This window comes from Myotis yumanensis, unplaced genomic scaffold (assembly GCF_028538775.1).
Source record: "Myotis yumanensis isolate MYYU_CA2020_CCGP unplaced genomic scaffold, mMyoYum1.0.hap1 SCAF_13, whole genome shotgun sequence".
Taxonomy (NCBI): Eukaryota; Metazoa; Chordata; class Mammalia; order Chiroptera; family Vespertilionidae; genus Myotis; species Myotis yumanensis.
Window position 1 is genome coordinate 17,438,153 of NW_027223764.1, and position 23,695 is coordinate 17,461,847.

The window sequence follows — 23,695 nt, forward strand, 5'->3', positions numbered from 1 at the left end:
CACTTTGCTGTACACCTGAAACTAATATAATATTGTATGTCAACTGTTTAAAAAATCATATTTTGCCCTGGCTGGGTAGCTCAGTTGGTTAGATATTCATCCCCATACGCTAAGGTTGCGGGTTCAGTCCCCTGTCAGGGCACATACAAGAAGCAACCAATGAAGGCATAAATAAGTGGAACAACAAAGCAATGTTTCTCCCTCTTTCTTTCTCTCCATTTCTCTAAAATCAATAAATAAATGAATAAAAATAATTTTAAAAATCATGTTTTTCTCCTTTGTTACTTGGTGATCATATCAAATGGATTTTTTCCCGAGTTCAGCTTTTTATTGAATGTGTTACAAAGAGTTTTAGCCCAAAAGACCAAAGCCTATGTCATCATCAGACTCCTCAGATTCTTCTGTCTTTCCTTCTACATTCCTCTCCTCAGCTGGGGCAGTAGGGGGAAAGGGCAGGACTTCCTGCTGGAGCAATGCCAGCTGCTGGGACAGGTTCACCAGCCCCTACATTGCAGAGGAGGCTCCCAATGTTGGCATTGGCCAAACGTTTTGCAAACAAGCCTGGCCAGAAAGGTTCAACACTTACACCAGCTGCTTTAATGAGGACATTGATCTTATCCTCTGTCACTGTCACTTCTTGGTCAGGCAGGATAAAGGCCAAGTAGATGTAGGTGAGCTCCGAGATAGAAGCCATCATGTGGGCAAGTGCTGGGCGGGCACTGCCGGGAGCGGTGCTAGTTGCTGGATAAAGTGAGGATCTCACCCCAACGTGGTCTTAGCTTCCTCCGCAGGACCGAGCACTTTAGCCGCAGCTGGAGAGAGGGGCTCAAATGGATTTTGAGTGTTAAACAGCTTGTGTCTCTTATAAGCACCATGGAAGCGGGTTTGCTTTTTTGTGTTTTTTTTTTATGTACAGTCTGATAGTCTTTTTTATTGAAGTGCTTAGACCATTTACATTTAATGTAACTACTCATTTTATAGATGGGCTTAAAACTACCACTTTACTATTTTCTATTTTTTCCATCTGTTCTTTGTTTCTCCTTTCTCATTTCCTTTTGGATTAATAAAGTAATTTTCACTCCCCGTTTTTCCTCCTGTTTGGCTTTTTAGTTGTACTTTATTTTATTTTAAATATTTTTATTGATTTCAGAGAGGAAGGGAGAGGGAGTGAGAGATAGAAACATCAACACTGAGAGAGAATCATTGATTGGCTGCTTCCTGCACGCCCCCTACGAGGCATTGAGCCTACAGCCCGGGCATGTGCCCTTGACCAGAATCGAACCCTGGACCCTTCAGTCTGCGGGCCAACGCTCTATCCACTGAGCCAATCGGCTAGGGCTGTACTTTCTTTTATTATGCGTCTAGTGATTACTTCAAAGATTATAATATGCGTCATTACAACAGCTTACCTGCATTTATCCCACTTCAATAGTCAATGTTGCCTGGCCGGTTTGGCTCAGTGGTTTAAGCATCAACCTATGGCCTTAACCAGTTTGGCTCAGTGGATAGAGTGTCAGCCTGTGGACTAAGAGGTCCCAGGTTCGATTCCGGTCAACGGCATGTACCTTGGTTGCGGGCACATTCCCAGTAGGAGGTGTGCAGGAGGTAGCTGATCAATGTTTCTCTCTCATGGATGTTTCTAACTCTCTATCCCTCTCCCTTCCTCTCTGTGAAAAATCAATAAAATATATTTTTACTGGTGCAGCCACTGTGGAGAACAGTATGGAGTTTACTCAAAAAACTAAAAATGGAACTCCCATTTGACCCAGTGATCCCACTTCTAGGAATATATCCCAAGAAACTAGAAACACCAATTAGAAAGGATATGTGCACCCCTATGTTCATAGCAGCACAATTCACCATAGCTAAGATTTGGAAACAGCCTAAGTGCCCATCAGTAGATGAATGGATTAAAAAACTGTAGTACATCTACACAATGGAATACTACACTGCAGTAAAAAAGAAGGAGTTTGGCCCCTGTGAGGTAGGGACGACCCCAGTCAGGTCGAAACGGCCCCGGTGTGGTAGGGACGACCCCGGTGAGGTTGAACAGCCCCTGTGAGGTAGGGACGACCCCAGTCAGGTCGAAATGGCCCCGGTGTGGTAGGGACAACCCCAGTCAGGTTGAAACAGCCCCGGTGTGGTAGGGACAACCCCGGTCAGGTTGAAACGGCCCCGGTGTGGTAGGGACGACCCCGGTGAGGTCAAAACAGCCCCCGTGAGGTAGGGACGACCCCAGTCAGGTCGAAACGGCCCCAGTGTGGTAGGGACAACCCCAGTGAGGTTGAAACGGCCCCCGTGAGGTAGGGACGACCCTGGTCAGGTCGAAACGGCCCCGGTGTGGTAGGGACAACCCCAGTCAGGTTGAAACAGCCCCGGTGTGGTAGGGACAACCCCGGTGAGGTTGAAACGGCCCCCGTGAGGTAGGGACGACCCCGGTGAGGTTGAAACGGCCCCCGTGAGGTAGGGACGACCCCGGTGAGGTTGAAACGGCCCCCGTGAGGTAGGGACGGCCCCGGTGAGGTTGAAACGGCCCTGGTGAGGCTCAGACGACCCTGGTGAGGTTGAGACTACTCCAGTGAGGTTGGGACAAATAAAGGGGACCAGTATGGACTGATGAACAGGGATAGATACAGAAGCAGAGCAACATTGAACAGAATGTTAAACTACAGTGGGAAGCCTGGGGAGGGTTGGGGGGGGGATTAAGAGACCAACTGAAGGACTTATATGCATGCATATAAGATTAACCAATGGACACAAGACACGGGGCGGGGGGGGGCGGGGGGTAGGGGCCGGGGGAAGGTCAAGGGGGGGAAAAAAGGAGACATATGTAATACTCTTTGTAATACTTTAAGAAATAAAAATTATTAAAAAAAAAAAAAAAAAAAGAAGGAGTTCTTACCATTTGCAACAGCATGGTTAGAACTGGAGAGCATTATGCTAAGTGAAATAAGCCAGTCAGAGAAAGATAAATACCACATGATCTTACTCATTTATGGAATATAATGGACAACATAAACTGATGAACAAAAACAGATCCAGAGACAGAGAAGCATCGATCAGACCATCAAATCTCAGAGGGAAGGTAGGGGAGGGTGGGGGTAAGGGGGAGAGATCAACCAAAGGACTTATTTGCAAGCATATAGGCCTAACCAATGGACACAGTCAACAGGAGGTTGAGGGCATGAGTGGGAGGGATAGCAGGTAACATGGGGATAAGGACACATATGTAATAACTTAATCAATAAAAAAAAAAAAGCATCAACCTATGAACCAGGAGGTCAGGGTTGGATTCCCAGCCAGGGCACATGCCTGAAACCCAAATCTCCAATGGGGGGCATGTGGGAGGCAGCTGATTAATGATTCTCTCTTATCATTGATGTTTTAAAAATATGTTTTTTATCAATTTTTAGATAGAGAGGAAGGGAGAGGAAGAGAGAGAAATATTGATGAGAGAGACACATCAACCAGCTGCCTCCTGCACACCCCCCTCCCATTGGGGATTAAGCCCGCATCCCGGGCATGTGTCCTGACCAGAGAATTGAACTGTGAGCTCCCAGTTCATAGGTCAACACTCAACCACTGAGCCATGCTGGCTGGAAAAGACCACAATTTTTAAAACATGATTTTTGGCACTTACTAAAAAATCTGCATGCAGGAAGCAGTGAGAGGAGCTCCCACCTATCAGAAGCTGGGCAACTATTTCACCTCAGTTCTTTTGTGTGTGTTTTTTACATTTTTTAAAATGTTATTTTGCTGTTTAAATATTACAAATAGTAGTACATATGTCTCCTTTTTTTCCCCCATTGACCTCCCCCCGGCCTCCCATGCCCCCTGGCACATGCCCTCACCCCAACCCCCCTCACCTCAGTTCTTAACACATGTTTCTGTGAGTTCTCATACCAAAGTCAACTCAAGACCTGTTGCCTCCCCAATCTTTCCAGAAATCATTTGTCCTTACAAGCAGATTTCAAAAGATTTAAAAGTGATGGCACTATGTATTTGAAAAGGGCAGGAGATACTAAGAGTAATTAACATAAAATTCACACTTAAAAAATGCTCCAAATGTACATTTTAAAAATAAGTGGAATAGGGAGGACAACCAAGATGGCGGCATAGATAAACACCTGAACTTGCTGCCACGCACAACTACATTAAAACTACAACTAAACGACAAAACAAATATCATCCAGAACCACAGGAAGGCTGGCTGAGTGGAAATTCTACAACTAGAAGGAAAGAGAAAAGCGCATTGAGGTGTGGCAGTGTGGAGGTACGGAGGCACACATGAAGGGGCTGGCAACTGGGTACACTGTTGTCTTTTTCAATTGGGAGGGAGATACAAGCTCCCAACTACTCTGAACTCCAGTTCCAGGCAAGAATCTGGGGACCCAGACTCATACGAAGAGAAAATGGAATGTCTGGCATCAGGCCAGAACGTGAGGGCGACTTTCTCACAGAGGTGCTCGCAGCGTTCATTGTTCCTGCACGGGGCTGTGGGACACAGAGACCCCAGGACCTCTCCGAGGCAGAGCAGATTGGCAGTCATTGCTGTTTGCTTCAACCTGGTGATTCCTTGAGACCCCGCCCCACCCAATTTACAACCCCACCCAAGCTGTGTGCAAGGACTTTTTTAAAAATATATTTTATTGATTTTTTACAGAGAGGAAGGGAGAGGGATAGAGTTAGAAACATCGATGAGAGAGAAACATCGATCAGCTGCCTCCTGCACATCTCCCCACCGGGGATGTGCCTGCAACCAAGGTACATGCCCTTGACTGGAATCGAACCTGCGACCCTTCAGTCCGCAGGCCGACACTCTATCCACTGAGCCAAACAGGTTTCGGCTGTGCAAAGACTTTTGCATACAAATGGCCTCACCTTTCTCCGCCTAAAAGCCTGTTAAACTGCAGCTGGGTCAGAGAACCCCAGAGCTTCCAAAGGAAGGCCTAAGGCCCGGCAGCAGCAGCAGCCTGCATTGCTTCACAGCTGGGCCTCATCGGGGCACCTCCAAACCCCAAACAAAGAGGAGGAATCTGCAGATCTCTCTGTAGCTCCTGCTGGGTGGCCTCAGGCAGTGGCTGACTTTGCACCTCCTTGGAGATCCAAGAGCCAGTGTACTCAGTGGTCAGAGTGAGACCATCCAGATTACAACTCTTCATATCCATAAGAGACACACTCAGGGGGCAGACTCAATGAGTGCCAAAGCCCCACTGAAACAAGTCCTGCCCCATAAGGGTGTCTCCAGCACAGCAGTTCTCCCATTGTAGACATAACTGGTCCTCACAGCCAATTGGCCTGGAGGTCAATTCCTCCCAGTGATACCAATAGCAATCAAGGCTTAACTACAACAAGACTGTGCACATAGCCCACAAAGGGGTGCACCAAGAGTGTCCACTTCAGGTAATTGGGGAGGCTGAGCCACTGGGTCCTGTAGGACACCTAGCACACAAGACCACTCTATCAACACAGGGAAGCAGCCAAAATGCGGAGACAAAGAAACAGGTCATAAATGAAAGAAATGGAGGAAAGCAAACTACTGGATATAGAGTTCAAAACCACGGTTATAAGGTTACACAAGAATCTTCTAGAAACCTCCGAGAAATTTAGTGAGACCCCCAAGGATATGAAAAAGGACCAATCAGAAATTAAGCATACACTGACTGAAATAAAGAATAATATACAGAGATCCAACAGCAGACTAGAGGATCAAGTCAAAGATTTGAAATACAAAGAAGCAAAAAACACCCAACTGGAAAAGCAAAAGGAAAAAAGAATACAAAAATATGAAGATAGTGTAAGGAGCCTCTGGGACAACTTCAAGCGTACCAACATCCGAATTATAGGAGCACCAGAAGAAGAGAGAGGAAGATATTGAAAACCTATTTGAAGAAATAATGACAGAAAACTTCCCCTACCTGGTGAAAGAAATGGACTTACAAGTCCAGGAATGGTAGAGAACTGCTAACAAGAGGAACACAAAGAGGACCACACCAAGACACATCATAATCAAAATGCCAAGGGCAAAAGACAAAGAGAGGATCTTAAAAGCAGCAAGAGAAAAACAGTTAGTTACCTACAAGGGAGTACCCATACGATTGTCAGCTGATTTCTCAACAGAAACTCTGCAGGCCAGAAGGGAGTAGCAAGAAATATGCAAAGTGATGAATAGCAAGAACCTACAACCAAGATTACCCAGCAAAGCTATCATTTAGAATTGAAGATCAGATAAAGAGCTTCACAGATAAGAAAAAGCTAAAGGAGTTCATCACCACCAAACCAGTATTATATGAAATGCTGAAGGGTATTCTTTAAGAAGAGGAAGAAGAAAAAGGTAAAGATAAAAATTATGAACAAAGTGACAGCAAATACATATCTATCAACAAGTGAATCTAAAAATCAAGTGAATAAAAAATCTGATGAACAGAATAAACTGGTGAATAGAATACAATCAGGGGCATAGAAACGAAGTGGACTGACAATTCTCGGGGGGAAGGTGGTGTGGGGGGTGTGGGAAGAGACTGGACAAAAATCGTACACCTATGGACGAGGACAGTGGGGGGGAGGCAAGGGAATGGGGGGGGGGAACCGGGTGAAGGGAGCTATGGGGGGAAAAAGAGGAACAACTGTAATAATCTGAACAATAAAAATTTATTTTTTTAAAAAGGCTTTTATACACGCTATTCCATCTAGCTGGAAAAAACACACAGGTCTACTCATTCATCCTCACCACCTTCACCTAAGTAATTCTCACCTTCAAGTCTCACTCAGTAAAGATTTTTATTACTGCAGTGACCATGTCCTGATTTGCCTGGGATAGTCTTTTTACCTCTGTTCGTCTTAGCCTAATTACTAACAGCTCTCCCTTTCACTCTCAAAAGCATCCCAGTCTAAATGATAAATTACATGGTTACCCTATCCATGAGGAAGTCCTACCATAACATGAGTCAGTTCCCATGTTACATGTTCTCATAGCTCTTTGCACTTTGCCTTCATTTCACTGAAGTTTATATTTACACTTTATTTGTGAGGATTAATATATTTGCCCCACATTAGACTAGGTAAACTTTGATCGCTGGAACTGTTTTTTTATTCACTCATGATTGTGTCTTCAAAGTCTCTGACACAAAATCACATATTATGTGCCTGGCACATAGTAAACACTTATATTTGCTGAATGTATGAATGTGTGTCTGGCAGGCTAATAATTATTGAAATATTGTACTCCTCCCACCGTCCAACCCACTTCCAAGGTGGAAGTCTGGTGTTTATTCTCAAACCTGACCTCCAAAGGGGATTATGTTGGGAGAGGAGGGGTGAAAGGGAAGATGGGAAAGTGCCATGGCCTCTGAGCATCCAGACCTAGGAAGGCTCAGGTCTGCAGTGGGGATCTGTGGCTGACCCCCCTTGTGGGAATTCCAGGGCCTGAGAGGAAAGTTGGAGGTTCCATGGTGAACACCCTCTACAAGCCAAGCTCTCATAATCAGAAGGGCCTTTCTCCACTCCAGAACAAGGGTCCTCAAATGAGGGCCTATGTCTTAATTCACCTCATGGCTTGTATCCAAAAACTCATGGCAGATTCTCTGAGTTTGTTGAATATAACTGGAATAATGACAATGTAAGGCTTTTTAACTGGTCTAGTTCAGCTCCTTGCAGTGGGCAAAAGCCCCACCTACTGGCCTGTTCAGAAACTGCAGACAGCTTAAGCAGGCTCTGCAGGGCGCAGGTGAAAACTGAAGTGATCAGCAGGAACTTTGCTTTCCTGGCAGCTGTATTAGCACCAGGAACATTGCATTGGACTATCAATCCCCTAAAATACCCAGGGGGACAAAATAAAGTTCTAATCCCTGCCTTGGCCATGGGTATTGAATCTTCATTGAGTCAGACTTAGCATTATCTTGCCCCTACCTTCTACACACCCTCTTGATCCATCCTAAAAAGGCCTCTTCTCCCACTGAAAAATGTCCTCTTCCTTGCATGGTAAATTAAGCTGTTCCTCTCCTCGGGATCCTGAACCAAGGTCAGGATTTTCCTGCTTGTCCCCTTTGCAGTGCTTCTCTGGCCCTTGGTGACAGGACTCAGCACACTGCTCAGAACTGTTCCCATGTCCAACTTGCCCCTTTACACACTGAGCTCTCTTGGAGCTCTATGGCTGGTACACAGGCAGGCTGATTTTCAGACAGAAACCTGGATTCTTGTCTCCATGTGCCACTAAATTGCAGTTATCAACCCTAAGCAAATCACTTTATACTCAGCTATTCCCAGTAGTTCTCAACGAGGTATAATTTGCCTCCAGGGAATTATATAGCACTTTGGGTACCCATGCTGGGGGATGCTGCTCCACATACAACACACAGGGCAATCCTCCACAAAAAAAGAATGATCTGGCCCAAAATGGAAATATCGAGGTTGAGAAACCCTGATTTAGTTAATATCCCCCTAAAAAAGTTGGGTTGCAGTCAGAATATAACCTGTGCAGCACAAAACTATGAGTTGTAGGACAGTATCCTGCCTTGTGTGCATTTTGAGATAGAGGCATGAGCCATCAGGTGTGTGACTCACTGAATTTGTGGATTTCAGCAATAGTGCCAGGACCCATCAGTGGTAGGTGGGAATTTCAGATCCCTCATAAAACTAAAGTTTCTAATAAACAAGATCGATTCTGCATGTCAATCCTTGGCATCATGAATAAAGATACTAAACAAATGACAAAAAAAATTTTCATTGACTCTGTTCCGATTTGAGTCACTGAAGAAATGGCATGTTGCACATCACAAGGACACCAAAAAAAAGTCATTTCCAAAATCCTCTTTTATAATCCAAGTGATAGTCACGGAGTGCTTACAACGTGCCAGGGACCGTGCTAAATGCTCTAAATTCTCCGTCCTTACAACCCTTCAGAGTAGTCAGATTTTACAGATGAGATAATACTCTCATTTTATTTTATTTTTAAAAAAATATATTTTATTGATTTTTTGCAGAGAGGAAGGGAGAGAGAAAGAGAGTTAGAAACATCGGCGAGAGAGAAATATTGATCAGCTGCCTCCTGCACATCTCCCACTGGAGATGTGCCTGCAACCAAGGTACATGCCCTTGACTGGAATCGAACCTGGGACCTTTCGGTCCGCAGGCCGACGCTCTATCCACTGAGCCAAACCGGTTTTGGCTACTCTCATTTTAAATATGAGAAAGCCAACTCAGAAACGTTAAGTAATTTCCCATTAAATGCTGTTAGACAATTTGCTAAACTGCCTCATTTGTGTAACACATTAGCTGCATATATGTAGCAGTTTCAGGCCTAAGGGGAAAGGAGGTCTGTTAAGTTAAAAAAGCAAACAAGACTGGGAAAGGTGTTTATAAAATGCAAAAGAAAAAAATAACCATAGCTTTAAACAATAAGCAGTACACTTACAAATTATTCATCTAAGTAGAAAAGTTAATGCATATATATTATATTTCATTTTAAGATATTTATACAGACTTAACAAGGACATTTGTTAATGGAACCATGAGAGGAAAGGAAAAATATTTTTCAGATACTCTTAGATCAGTGGATTTCAACACTGGTTGTTTGTTAGAATCACCTGGGAGCGAAGAGGCCTCACCAGAGAACACCAGCATCTGACTCAACCAGTCTGGGAATGGGCCCCTGGATGGCTACCAGTGTTCTTAGAAGTACCCCAGATGATTCTAATTTTCAGCTGATGTTATGAAATCACTGATTTATACCAAGGGGTAGCAAACTTTGTCTGTAAAGGACCAGACAGTAAATATTGTAGGCTTTGTGAGTCACATGAAGTTTGTCATATTCTTTTTTTTTTTTTTTTTTTTTAAAGCCCTTTAAGTAATACACAAACAAGCCGTGGGCTGGATCTGGCCCAGAGGCCATTTTGCCAACCCCAATTTAGACTACACACTGGCTGGACTACTGCCTGGAAAAGGCACCAAGAGATGAGGTATGGCCAACCCCAAGAAGGCTCTGTAGTGAACTCAGAGGTCTGGACCCCAGCCCTTTAACTGGCACCCAAGTTGTTTTGGTGTGAATGGGAGGTAGGAGAGCTTTGGACTCACAATAAAACTCCATGACACATTAGAAACCAACCAGTTTATTATTTTGTAGTAAGATGTATAACTTTACCATGCAGACTGAAACACCTATGTCAGCACGAACAGTGCGTTTCCTACCTAGAGGCAGTTACATGGAAAACCAGGTTATTATCAGGTTATTTGGAGAGTATGGAATCCAAAAAAGGGGAGGTTAACTTCAGGACCTATACCTTGCCCATGAAACTGGAGCAGACCTTCCCACCACAGGGACAGCCCAGTCTCCAGTTTGTTGACTCTTCCTTCTCCACTGTGCTCTGGCTGAGCATGGGCAGCATGACCTGCAGCTTTACCATCAGCCAGCTTAGCCTACCATAGCGCTGCTCACTGGTTTTTATCGTCCCCTCCACTGTTACGGACAGTTAAGGTTCTGAAAGGGGCACATCACTTGCTCCCACGTAGCAACTACAAAACACATTAATCCTATTAGGATGCTCTCCCAAACCCACTCTATTCAAGTTTTACCAGATAATATGCATTGTAAAGGTTCTTCCCATTTTCATTAGCATATACATAGGTGACCTATAAATTTACCTAATGTAATCTAATTCCTACTGAGGATTTGAGGCTATTTGTCTTCTTTCACTTTCTTGATCAATGATTCCCAACCACACAGGAGTTACTGAAACTAATTTTGTGTCAGTATTGCTACTAAGATAGACATACCAAGTGATATGTACTTTCCAGATTAATGTTATTTTGTTCTCTAAAATATAAAAAAATCAGATGATGCAATTTTCAATTTAGTACTCAACACTGTTAAAGGTCAAGTCACCAAAACAAGTCTTTTGAATAATAAAAAAGTTTATGCTTTCAAATTAAAAAACAGGTATTGCAAATATTCCGTAATAGTGATAAAATTACAGAAAACAAAATATTCAGACTGACTCCACAGCATTCACACACCATAATTTTGCCTGTAACAAAACAGTTAATTTTATCCCCCAAAGTAGCTACGTCAGTGCTGGCTGAAAACGTCAGTCTTAGACCGCATGAATGAGGAAGAACTACATAGTGCATGCTTAACAGACATATACATTAACCATTCTCAACTGCCCCTCACCAGGGCTAATAGGAGGGATGAAATGTGGACATGTGCACTCACATAGGCAGAATTCTCCAATTATAAAAATTCACACGTAACCTTTACTATGTCTTGGGCAATAGCTTTTACCTATGGGAACACACCTCTGAAAATCACAACAAAAATCAATAGGAAATGATTCAATAGAAAATATACAAATTTCTCAGCATGAGGACTTCCACAGAACAGGGAGAAGGGGATGACAACTAAAACTAATTTTTATTTAAAAAGAACACTCCCCTTACCTTGTCCTTGCTACTCAACACACACAAACAAGTCTGTACAAAACTACGAACACAGAAAAGGACCAGAGAGGATGTTCCGATACAATGTCTTCGGACCTATTCTAGGCTGCTGTCCTCACCAATACCTCCCCTAATAGAGCTGAGAGCTCCTAGGTCCACTGGGGAAAGTAAGTAGTCTTGGATCATCACCCCTGCTTTGCTAGGATCACCGCAGGTCACTCGCTGTCAAACTTAATTGAATTAACCTGGACAGAGATGGAGCCTCCCCTGTAACTGCCCCGCTTCTTCTTGGTCTTCTCATGCCGGAAGGATTTGCCTTTGGTGAACTTCAGGACCTGATTGGCTCGTTCCCCCCAGTCTCCGGCTGCACCGCGCTGGTGAGTAGAGAGAGGTGGTCAACACATAGGACACCAGGGCCCTGTCACGTTCTTGTCCCTTCTCAAGGCAACCTGAACCCAGGGAGTTTCCCACCAATCTGAAGCAAAACTGTCCTCTCTTCCACCCAACACTGCTCAAGAATGGTGACTCCCTCTCCTCACCTTGGCATCAAAGGAGTTGTCTGCCACTCGAGCATCCACCTCAATTTCCTCCTCCCTGATCCTTCGGAATGGTGATGATGCCCTTTTTTCTGCCTGGATAAGAACGAAGTACCAAATTAAAGACGGAGTGGTCAGGTGACAGAAAAGCCCTCCTAAGCTACACACATGTGCACCTTTGCCAGGACAGGCAGAGAGCTATCAAAATGATTCCAGATTCTTCTTTCTACTCTTGAAAGGCTAGCTCCCCATTCTCACTTCTAAAATATAATACCCCACCCCCCTTTCTTCTTTGTCCAAATATGGCTTATATACCCAATGTTGCCCCAGTCTGAAATTTTCATGCATATGTGAATTGCCCACACATGTATTAAAATTTTATTTCCTCCTGTTAATAATAAAAAAATAAATAAAGGCTAGCTCCCGAGAGGAAAAGAAGACAATTTACTTTCTTCCTTTTTGGAAATGTGTTAGGGGTCTGAGGATTTATCTTCTTGACTGGAGGAGTCTCTGCCTCCGTGGCAGCCTCATTCTGCTTTCGTTTCTTTCCTAAACCTACAAAACAAAAAGCCAGACTCAGACCAGTTTCCTGTTCCTCTGCCCATGTTGCCACACTGAGGGCCTGCAACTGGAACCTAGTCATTATGCCTCCTCTCTCTATGTCATCCCCCAAAGAGTATCTATCCCATCCTAATTGAGGGGGGGCGGGAGGACCCAAGAGGGCAGGTTCTGTGGATACAGACCTGGCTTAGAAACTGCTACTGCTGCCTTTGTCTTTCCTTCCTCCTCCTTGTTGCTGTTCCTATCTGCTTTTCCATTCTGGGCGGTCGGTGTAGAGGTGCCATTGGTTTTGGGGGCTTGTGGTCTAGGAGTACCCTTGCCCTTGGGCTTCTCCTCCTCCTCCTCCTCTTCTTCACTGGAGTCATCTGAAGAACTGCTGCTGCTCTTGGCCTTCACTGTCTTTGTGGAGGCTGGCTTGGAAGGGGCTACAGCTCCTGCTGTCTTCTGTGGCTTCTTTTTAGCTGGGGGCTTAGATGCCTTCTCTTCCTCCTCTTCCTCACTGCTAGAGCTGTCTGAATCAGAGCTGCTGTCTCCACCACCCTGAGAGGCCTGTTTGGCAGGCAAAGATGGCACTGCTTTGGCCATCACCTTGGCCTTAGGGGTGGCCACTGTCTTCTTCGCCTTCCCCACATCCTCCTCCTCCTCACTAGAACTGCTCTCCTCCTCACTGGAGCTACTATCAGCTTTTCTGGTCAGAGGCTTCTGGCCACTGCCTGCAGGCTGCTTGAGAGCTGTGGCTGTCTTAGCTGCAGGCTGCTTGGGAGTGGTAGCTGGCCTACTTGAGGGATTTTTGGTGGCACTGGCTGGCTTGGCAGGAGCTTCTTCCTCAGAACTGTCAGAGTCTAGACAAGAAGAGGGTAGAATGAATAGCTTCCCAAATTACAAATTAGACTGAGAAGAGCCCATGGAGTGCCCCGTGCCCCCTGCCTGGAGGGCCTCCATATGCCTCACCTGAGCTGTCTGAAGAGCTCTCTGCTGCCTTCTTTGCTGGAGCTGGTTTAGTGGCTGCTTTAGAGATGACTGGCTTAGCTGTCGGTTTCTTTTCTTCTTCAGAGCTTGAATCTGGAGAGAACTTATGGCATTAGGCTGGGCCCAGAGTCCAGACCCAAACAGGAGTAATAAAAAGGATGCATAAAACACAGAGCTTTAGTCCTATCTTGCTTCAGTGGAAAGAGCTTTTTCACCTTCCTATTTCTCAAACACTCCCCAGACCCACTCACCACTGGTGATGACTCACCAGATTCATCACTGCTGTCGTCACTGCTCTCTTCAGGCTCTTTCTTCTCTGCAGCTTTCTTGGGAGCCTGGGTTCCCAGGGACTTCTTGGGTGGGGGAGCAGAAGGCGGGGGCACTGAACTATATGGACCTGTTTAAAAGGGAGAGTGTGGTGATTTTAAAATATGTACATAAACTCTTTGATGGAGTTTAACCCCTTCCCTTGAGTGTGGGTTAGAATTAGTGACTCATTTCCCACACACAGAACATGGCAGGGATGCTGACATGTCATTTTCAAGTCCAGGTTATAAAAGACACAGAGCCTTTCTCCTTTCTCTGGGAGAAACTAGCAGACATGTCAAGCAGTTCTTTGGAGAGGTCCACGTGGTGACTACAGCAGTCCTTCTGCACATGGGCCCTGGTAATAGTCATGTAGCTTGACTCTCCATATCTGGTCACCTGGTTTTTTCTTCATGGGCTTTTTCTGCTCCTCCTCCTCTTCCTCCTCACTCGAGGAGTCCTCATCACTGCTGGAACTCTTTTGGGTAGGGGTGGCAGCTGCTTTCACTGGAGCCTTGGCTGCTACTTGCTTTTTAGGCACAGTCTGCATCATACAAGAAAATCAGTTACCACAGGAAAATGTGGACCCAATCAATCCTGCCAGGAAATGGAGACTGCCCCTTTAACCCCCAGACCCCTCTCTTCCCTGGTAGAAGTTATGGTCCAGACCTTCTTAGAGATGGCTGCTGCCTTCTCCACCTCTGAGTCATCGCTGCTGCTACTGCTGCTGCTGCTACTACTGCTAGCTGCTTTGCCATTAGCTACTTTAGGTGCTGCCCGAGCAGGAGTGCCTAAGAAAAAAGAAAGCATTAGAAGTATCAAGAAATTAAAGGGCCATAAAAACCTCCATCCTATTAGCTCAGAACTTGGGAGTCTTATCAATTCTCTTGCCTCTAGAGCAGGCATGAAGGAGACTGCTATGGTTTACTATATCAAGGAGGCCTTTCCTGCCCAACATAAGGAATAAAACTACTCTATCTTTATTTTTTTTAAAACATATTTTATTGATTTTTTTTTTACAGAGAGGAAGGGAGAGGGATAGAGAGTTAGAAACATCGATTAGAGAGAAACATCTATCAGCTGCCTCCTGCACACCTCCTACTGGGGATGTGCCTGCAACCAAGGTACATGTCCTTGACCAGAATCGAACCTGGGACCCTTCAGTCTGCAGGCTGACGCTCTATCCACTGAGCCAAACCGGTCAGGGCATATCATATCACTTTTAAAGATAGAGTAGTTTTGCCCTAACCGGTTTGGCTCAGGGGATAGAGCGTCGGCCTGCGGACTCAAGGGTCCCAGGTTCGATTCTGGTCAAGGGCTTGTACCTTAGTTGCGGGCACATCCCCAGTAGGAGGTGTGCAGGAGGCAGCTGATAGATGTTTCTCTCTCATGATGGTTCTCTCTCATTGATGCTTCTAACTCTCTATCCCTCTCCCTTCCTCTCTGTAAAAAAAAAGTGGTATGATACAAATAATTTAAATATGCCCCTGAAGTCTTTTATTCCAACTTCCAGAGAAGCGCCTATAAATCATAATCTAACCTTCACTACAGGAAGATTATAGAATAAATCTTCTCACTTGTCCTATGGCATGAAGGTTTAGGAGGAAAAATGGTAGTGAAAAGAACAAGGAATAGGGGTGCAAGTGGTCATAGTAAAATGGGATTTGTGGGAACATAAAATGTCTATGTAATGCAACTAAAAAATGACAAACTGATACCATTTCTTAAAATACATTTTCCCTTGCCAATAAACTGTTTCTCTAGTTACTAGCCCTTAATTATGAAATACTTTACTCATTAATAGCATCTTTTAAAAAACTATAAACTAGGTCCTGGCCAGGAAGCTCAGTTGGTTAGAACATCATCCCAATACACCAAGGTTGCGGGTCCAATCTCTGGTCAGAGCATATGCAGGAATGCATAAACAAGTGGAACAACAAATGGATGTTTCTCTCTCTCCCCCTGCTCTCCCCCCCTCTAAAATCAATATAAATATAATCAATATCTCTGGTTCAACCACCAGTACCATTTCACCCTTGTGCTGAAAAAGCAATTTAAATACCTATCCACAGAGCAAGCTGGTCCCCGGCCTGGCCTTTTAGAACAGAAACAGAAACAGAAACAGTACCTGGTTTGCCTGGGGCTTTAGCCTGAGCTTTAGCTGCCACAGGTGTTGCCTTTGGCTTCTGGTTCTTTGGTGCCTCATCTTCTGAGCTTGAGTCAGAATCAGAATCAGAGCTCTCGGCCTTCTTAGGAGGAGCTTTGACCGCCTTGGTTTGGGGCTTAACTCCCTTCTGTGAGAAAACACACAATGAAGAGACTAGGCAAGAGCTTCTGGGTATCCAGGAGCATCTTAAGGTAAAAAGTTTCATCGGCTTTTACTTTTTAGGGGCTATCAGAGCAGCAGGGGCGAGGGAAAGCTAAGCAGGACATGTGTGTTGATTTACTCTAGATTCCGAGTCTAACTTCAACCTCACATATCCTTTTCAGGCTTCATACTTCTATCACATCTCTGCAAGTCCCCAGATTTTCTGCCCCATAATCACCTGTCCACCACCAGCTCTTGATCACAAGCTAGAAGCCAAGATTTTAGGTTTCTTCTTCCTGATCCCTTAAGCAACCCCGTTCCTTCCCAAGCTGCAAACCTGGACAGGCTTTTTCTTTTTGTCCTCCTCTTCCTCCTCATCATCACTGGATTCTTCACTGCTGCTACTCTCTGATGCATTGGCTGAAGCCTTTCCAGGATGCTGAGGTAGACTAGCACGCTTGGCAGGTACAGCTGAACAAAAGCACAGGTCCCACTAAGAATCAGCTAGGCAGTATAGGCAGACTACAAATCCTTTTCCTTGAACTGCTAACCCCAACTCCCTACCCGGTCTTACCAACTTTCTTAGCTGGAGGCCCTTGGGCTTTCTCCTCCTCACTGCTGTCTTCACTGCTGTCACTGGATGAAGTTTTCTTTTTAGCCTTCTTAGTCACTGGTCCATTTGCTTGTAATTTCCGCTTTGGAGCCTTGGTGGACCTACTGAGGTAGACCAGGCTAACTTCTGGGTGACCAGGACCTTCCCAAACCAAGAAACAAAGCCCAGTATACTTGAGGGGAGAAAATAGCCAAAATGGTACAGGAAAGACTTACTTGAGCCAGAAGCTATAGATGTCCAAGAGGGAAGAGGCATTGGCATCCTGCTGGGTCTTTAGGAGAAAAGACAAAGAGCTGGGTAAGAAAACCTTATCCTGGTTATTCTAGGGGAGATCAGATTTTGTTATTGTCTGGTTAAAAATGACCCACTTTGCCCTGGCTGGTATGGCTGTTGGTTAAGCATCGTCCCATGCACAGAAAGGTCACCAGTTTGAATCCCAGTCAGGGCATATACCCAGGTTGTGGATTTGATTCCTGGTCGGGATGCAGACAGGAGGCAACCAATTGATGTTTCTGATGACAATAATGTTTCTCTCTTTCAAAACTCAATAAAAACATTTTTCTTAAAAGTGACCTGTTTTATTACCTACTAGTTGCCCGGTGAACGAAATTAGTGCACTTTGGGGTGGGGGGGCCCCGGGAGCTGTCAGTTGGACATTCTTAGCCCACCATGCGCCATGAGCCCAGCTTCTGGCTGAGCAGCGCTCCCCCTGTGGGAGCGCACTGACCACCAGGGGGCAGCTCCTGCATTGGGTATTCGGTTATTCTGCCGTTCAGTCAATTTGCATATTAGCCTTTTATTATATAGAATTACCATAGTTCAGGGGTCCTCAAACTTTTTAAACAGGGGGCCAGTTCACTGTCCCTCAGACTGCTGGAGGGCCGGACTATAGTTAAAAAACAAACAAACTATGAACAAATTCCTATGCACACTGCACATCTTATTTTGAAGTAAAAAAACAAAACGGGCCAAAACCGGTTTGGCTCAGTGGATAGAGCGTCGGCCTGCGGACTGAAGGGTCCCAGGTTTGATTCTGGTCAAGGGCATGTACCTGGGTTGTGGGCACATCCCCACTAGGGGATGTGCAGGAGGCAGCTGATCGATGTTTCTTTCTCATCGATGTTTCTAACTCTCTATCTCTCTCCTTTCCTCTCTGTAAAAAAATCAATAAAATATATTTAAAAAAAAAAAAAAAACAGGAACAAATACAATATTTGTATTTGCATGTGGACGGGCTGTAGTTTGAGGACCCCTGCCATAGTTCATATAAATGTTACAGCTTCAGCCCAGTGGCAGTGGCTCAGTTGGTTGAGCATCATTCTGTGCACCAAAGGGTTGCCAGTTTGATCTTCAGTTGGGAGTGCACACCCAGGATGTGGGTTCGATTCCCAGTCAGGGCACGTATGGAAGGCAGCCGTTCAACGATTCTCTCTCTCTCTCTCTCTGATCTTCAGTTGGCAGTGCACGCCCAGGATGTGGGTTCGATTCCCAGTCAGGGCACGTATGAAAGGCAGCCGTTCAACAATTCTCTCTCTCTCTCTCTCTCTAAGCATGTCCTCAGATGAGGATTTTAAAAAAGTTATAGCTTTCATAACTTCTCTTACTTGCACAAATTACTAGAAAAATAGCCCTAGTTGGTTTAGTTCAGTGGATAGAATGTCAGCCTGTGGACTGAAAGGTCCTGGGTTTGATTCCAGTCATGGGCATGTACCTTGGTTGCAGGCTCAATCCTCGGCCCTGGTCAGGGTGCATGCGGGAGGCAACCAATCGATGTGTCTCTTCACATAGATGTTTCTCTATCTCTGTTTCTACCTCTCCCTTCCACTCTCTCTGGAAATCAATAGAAAAATATCCTCGTGAGGATTAACAAAAAGAAAAAAAAAGGAAAACATTTTACTTATGTATTTCCCAATCAATACTTATCAAAAACTTGGGCTATTCCTATAGTTTCTGACACCATCTATCCACCACCTGTCAATCCTGTTTATCAAAGCCTTTATAAAATGTGCATTCCTGCCCTAGCTGATTTGTCTCAGTGGACAGAGCATCAGCCTGCGGACCAAAGTGTCATCCCAGGTTCGATTTCAGTCAAGGGCACATACCCCGATTGCAGTCTCCTCCCTGGCCCGGGCCCTGGTTGGGGCTCATGCAGGAGGCAACCAATTGATGTGTTTCTCTCACATTGATATTTCTGTGTTTCTCTCTCTCTTCCACTCTCTGAAAAATCAATGGAAAAATTCCTCTGAAGATTAAAAAAATAATAAATAAATAAAATGTGCATTCCTTTCACTCTAGCAATACATTATCTAGGAACTTACCCTTACCCATGAAACAAGGGCACAAACATTTATACAAGAGAGTGTTTCCTGCAATGTGGTTTATAATACCAAATCACTGGAAACCAGCCTCCAAGAGAAGATTGGTAAAAAGCTATGTCGTGTATACAAAACTGCATCCAGCCCTGCTGGTGTGGTTCAGTGGTTGAGTGTCAACCTAAAAATCAGGAGGCCACCGTTTGATGCCTGGTAAGAACACATGCCTGGGTTTCGGTCTCGATCCCCATTAGGGGGTATGCAGGAGGCAGCTGATCAATGATTCTCTCTTATCATTGACTAGGGGCCCTGTGCACGAATTCATTCACCTTGAAAGGAACTGTGGGCCGCGAGGCTGTGGTGGGCACAGGGGCAGGTCTCGGCCCATCCTCTGCACCCCCGCCTGATCCCTCCTGCCACAGCCCCCGGTCCCGTCTGCCAGCAGCCCCGTTCCCACTCGCTGATGGTGCTGACCCTACTTGCACCCGCTGACGGTGCGGAGCAATTGGGGCTGGTGCCAGCAGCAGGTGTGAGTGGGGCCGGCATCTTCAGCGGGTGCAAGCAGCTGCTGCTGCCCCGAGCACCCCTCAGGGCTTCTCCACCTCCCCTTGCTCTGAGGGGCGATTGGGGCCTGCAGCCACTGCTTGCACCTGCTGATGGCGCTGAGCAATCGGGACCAGAGCCGGGTGCCAGCAGCGGGTGCGAGCGGCGGCACCAGCATCAGCAGCAGATGCGAGCACTGGGCAGGAGCAAAGAATTTTGAATAGCCACCAGAGGCTCACCCCAATGACAGCAACCAGCGTCCCAGACGCCTTGGTCTGATGCCCCCGCTCACCTGCTCCACCATCCCACCACAGCCGATGTCTGTCGTGTTCCACACACGCCCCCTGGTGGTCAGCGCATGTCATAGAGGCCAATTCAGTTCAGCTGTTAGATCTATTTGCATATTAGGGTTTTATATATATAGATGTTTCTATCTCTCTCCCTCCCCCTTCCTCTCTGAAATCAATCTATATATACTAGAGGCCTGTTGCATGAAAAGATTCGTGCAATACACCTTCCCTCCCCCTGGCTGCCGGCACCGGTTTTCCTCCGGCACCCGGGACCCAGGCCTTCGCTCCGGCCAGAGCTGCCTTCAGTCTTCAATCCGCCGCTTCACACCTACGTATGCAAATTAACCGCCATCTTTGTTGGTGGTTAATTTGCATATCTTGCTGATTAGCCAATGGGAGGCATAGCGAAGGGTCAATTACCCTGTTTGTCTATTATTAGATTAGATAGATATACAAAAGGCTAATATGCAAATATGCTAAATGTCTGTTAGGGTATTGACATTAAGTAGCAACACCCGGCTTCCTCTCCCTAGCGACTAGTCTCCTTGCAGTTTCTTCAGCCCAGGAACACGACTTGCTTTATAGTGAGGTACAAACATTATACACTGTAACCAAATGTCTGTGAAGTGTTTTCCTGTGCCTCATCTCATTTGATCCTCACAGAAGTCCTGGAGTAGGTAGATAGGAGACTGGGTGGAATCCTATTTTTTTTTTCATTAGCCAGAAAACGGAGATTTAGAAAGTTTAGAAACTTGACCCAACTGAAAAGAAGTAAGAAATGGTGGACCTTAAAAATGACTTCAGGTTTCCTCACTGCACAGAATATAGTCAACCACTGCTGTAGTTAAACATTTTACCCTTTGTTCTCACTGCATGATCTATAATAATAATCTGCTTCCTGTTGCTATTTACTGCTGTGTTGCTGACAATTACCTGAAAGAGAAGTTGGGGTGCTTCACTGGGCTGGGAAAAGTTTAGCTAAATCAGAAAGTAGGTCCAATTAAGCAAGTTTATTCTCTATCTATAGAAGGCTAAGGTAATACTATACATCTTAAATTGTTGAGATAAGAGATAAAGCATATAAAGTGTTTAGAATCTGGAAAAAGCATCTGGCCCTTACTAAGTCTTCCACAAAGATTTTGCTAAGCAAAATAAGCCAGTCAGAGAAAGATAAGTATCACATGATCTCACTCATATGTGGAATCGAATGGAAAAAAAAAAGATCCAGAGACATAGAAGCATAGAACAGACCGCAGAATCTCAGAGGGAAGGTGGGGGGAGAGTGGGTGGGTGGGAAGAGATCAACCAAAGAACTTGTGTACATATTATGTATAACCCATGGACACAGACAATAGGGTGGTGAAGGCCTGGGGCAGGGGTGGGGTGGGGAGGTGGAGGTAGGCTAGAAGGGGTCAATGGGGGGGGGGGGGGAAGGTGACATATGTAATACAATAAAGATTTAATTAAAAACAAAAACAAAAAATCCTGGTTCTGAGCCCTAGACAGTTTGCCTCAGTGGATAGAGCGTCAGCCTGGGGACGGAAGGGTCCTGGGTTCGATCCCCAGTAGGGGGCGTGCAGGAGGCAGCCAACTAAGGATTCTCTCTCATCACTGATGTTTCTCCCCCTCTCCCTTCCTCTCTGAAATCAATAAAAGTTAAAAAAAAAAAAAAAAAAAAGAAGAAGAAGAAGAAGAAGAAAAAAGACCTAGACTCCCAAAGATTCTATCTTCTCTCAAGGTGTTTGCCCATGCAATCATGTCTGCTTTTCTTGAGATGTAGATTCCAAACCTTTCACGTTCCTAGTCATCTTCCTTTCACATGTCTTCTGAACATCCTAAGTTACTAACCCAATGATAAAGGCTTTCACTCACTGATGAGCACTAGGCACTGGATGGGATTGCCACTTTGTATATATTACTAAAACTCACAAAAATCCTATAAAATGTATGATGACTTCCCCATAGAAATAGGAACACTCAGATTAATCAAGCTGCCCCAGTTTACGTCTTTAAATGAATGACAAAGCCTGGTCCCAATCCTATATTTGATTCCACAAGTCAAAGATCCAAGCTCATTGTTATGCCCGCACGGTAGAACTATGATGCTCAATGCCACTTCAGCGTAACGAACAGCAGAATCCTGCCTCTACTCTCCTTCATTTTCTTTACTACGGAAAATCCCACCCTTCTAAAGCATGTTATGTATCTTTGACTCCCCAGTAAATCCGATTGAGAGTTAAGGTCGTCACGCTTTCCACCAACTACTAAAGCCAAAAGCAGCAACCAGGAGCTTCCAAAGCCTCCGGTGAGACTGGATACTCCCTCTTGGGGTGCTCCCACTCCGCCAGCCACGTGATCTGGACCACGCGGGTCCCACGCTGCTGCCACTGCACCGCTCAACAGAGAAAAAGCTACAAGACTCAGCGCTACCTAGTCAAGACCTCGCGGACTCCAGGCTCTCTCCAGTCACCACCGAAAACCCGCACGAAGGCCCCGCAGACACTGCGCTGCGGACCCCACGGACCTCTCTACCTGGAAACCTAACCATGGCTGGGCCCGGAGCCCTGTGGTCCTCTCACCCCAGCTCGTGAACCAAGCCCGGGACTCACAGCGCCTGTTGCCTTGGCGAACTTATTGGCCACCTCCGAGAGTTGGTTGTCGCGCAGAAAGCCGAGCACGAGGGGATACAGGTCGCTGGGAACCACGCGGGGTAAGCCGGCGGCCGCCATCCTCCGGGCAACACGCGTCACTACCGTTGCCGATGCACACGACTCAGGAACTCAGGGAGCCAGAGAGGTCGGGGCGGAGCGTGTTACGTCATCGCGCCGCGCGGGCGCACAGCGGAAGGGGCGGGCGCACTCCGCAGGGATGTCCCGCCTCCACCTCGGAGGCAGGATCTACGCAAAATCTGTAAGCTCTTTCCGTTCCCACGTGTCGCCATCTTGGTAAGGGCGGAGCCCGCCGCCCGCCACTTTGCGAAGGCGGAGCCTGACGTCAGGGGTCACGCCCTCGGCAGTGGCGGGAAAACGGCGGACTTCCCTGCCCTTTCTCCCGAGGCAGCTGTCCTCCCGCGGCGTTTCCTGCTCCTCGTTCGGGATTAGCCTTTCAGGGAAGTGAGTGGACCGGCGGGCTCGAGCTGTCCAGGGACCGCCTGGACTTGGTCACAAGATCTCCAGACGCCCCGACCCGCTCTGCCAGTGGATCCCCACCTCCCATCTCACTGCCTCCCACACCCACAGCGACCCTTTCTCAGATACCACCCCAGCTTGTGGGGCTCCCACCTTCACTGAAGAGGTTCCTGCAGATCATCTGTGGTCAAGATGGGGTGTTGATCCCCCAAACTGAGGCTAGTAAGCCAGAACAAGAATAGGGAAACGGGCAGATCGTGAAGTCACCAAGTAGTTTACAGCCATCTAGCAAATGGCAAAATCCTATCTTCACTAAACCACGGACACTTGACAGGAATGTAATGGTGGCACCTCTCCCCAGCCAGAGGGTAAATAGCCTAAATCACCCTACTCAGGAGATAGATAGCAGAGATCCTATTAGTGCCATTTGTGCCTACTACACCCAAGGGCAGATGAAGTTAAGGGAATAAATCTAATTTGGGAACATCAGCATAGAACTAATAATCTATTGAGCTCATCCTATAACACCTCCCTGAAACTCCCAGCCTTTAAAACCTTCAAAATGAAGATACCACAGTGCAGTCTCCCTCCAGGCAGCACACCTCGCCTTCCCCCTCCCGCTCTTCTTCCCCCACAGGCATGCAGGTCCTAAGGGACTCGCACAAGACTTGCATCCAGGGAGCAATGGGCCCTTGA

At 46.1% G+C, this 23,695-nt stretch overlaps 1 protein-coding gene and 1 pseudogene across 3 annotated transcripts; both read right to left on the reverse strand.

The window, feature by feature from the left end:
* Positions 1-351: 351 nt before the first annotated feature.
* Positions 352-694, reverse strand: LOC139022173 (large ribosomal subunit protein P1 pseudogene; annotated as a pseudogene).
* A 9,392-nt stretch (positions 695-10,086) lies between these two features.
* NOLC1 (nucleolar and coiled-body phosphoprotein 1) lies at positions 10,087-22,642 on the reverse strand. 3 transcript variants are annotated; one of them, XM_070432429.1, is made up of 13 exons: positions 22,481-22,642; positions 16,942-16,997; positions 16,688-16,827; positions 16,451-16,584; positions 15,934-16,099; positions 14,475-14,596; positions 14,205-14,349; positions 13,768-13,896; positions 13,482-13,592; positions 12,713-13,372; positions 12,418-12,524; positions 11,973-12,065; positions 10,087-11,807 (listed from the first exon to the last, which is right to left on the reverse strand). In XM_070432429.1, the coding sequence occupies exons 1-13, from the start codon at positions 22,598-22,600 to the stop codon at positions 11,649-11,651; spliced, it is 2,142 nt and encodes a 713-aa protein (XP_070288530.1). In that variant the 5' UTR covers positions 22,601-22,642; the 3' UTR covers positions 10,087-11,648. The 3 variants fall into 3 exon arrangements, with proteins under 3 accessions (XP_070288530.1, XP_070288529.1, XP_070288531.1); XM_070432428.1 differs by having other exon boundaries at positions 16,688-16,830; XM_070432430.1 differs by lacking the exon at positions 12,418-12,524 and having other exon boundaries at positions 11,722-11,807; positions 16,688-16,830.
* Positions 22,643-23,695: the final 1,053 nt, after the last annotated feature.

Coding starts and splice junctions, on each gene's coding strand:
- NOLC1 (XM_070432428.1), bottom strand. CDS start 22,600: ATGGCGGCCGCCGGCTTACCCCGCGTGGTTCCCAGCGACCTGTATCCC. Junction 16,100..16,450: donor AAAAGAAAAAGCCTGTCCAG/GTTTGCAGCTTG, acceptor GTTTTCTCACAG/AAGGGAGTTAAGCCCCAAAC. Junction 14,597..15,933: donor TAAAGCCCCAGGCAAACCAG/GTACTGTTTCTG, acceptor CTTTTTTCTTAG/GCACTCCTGCTCGGGCAGCA.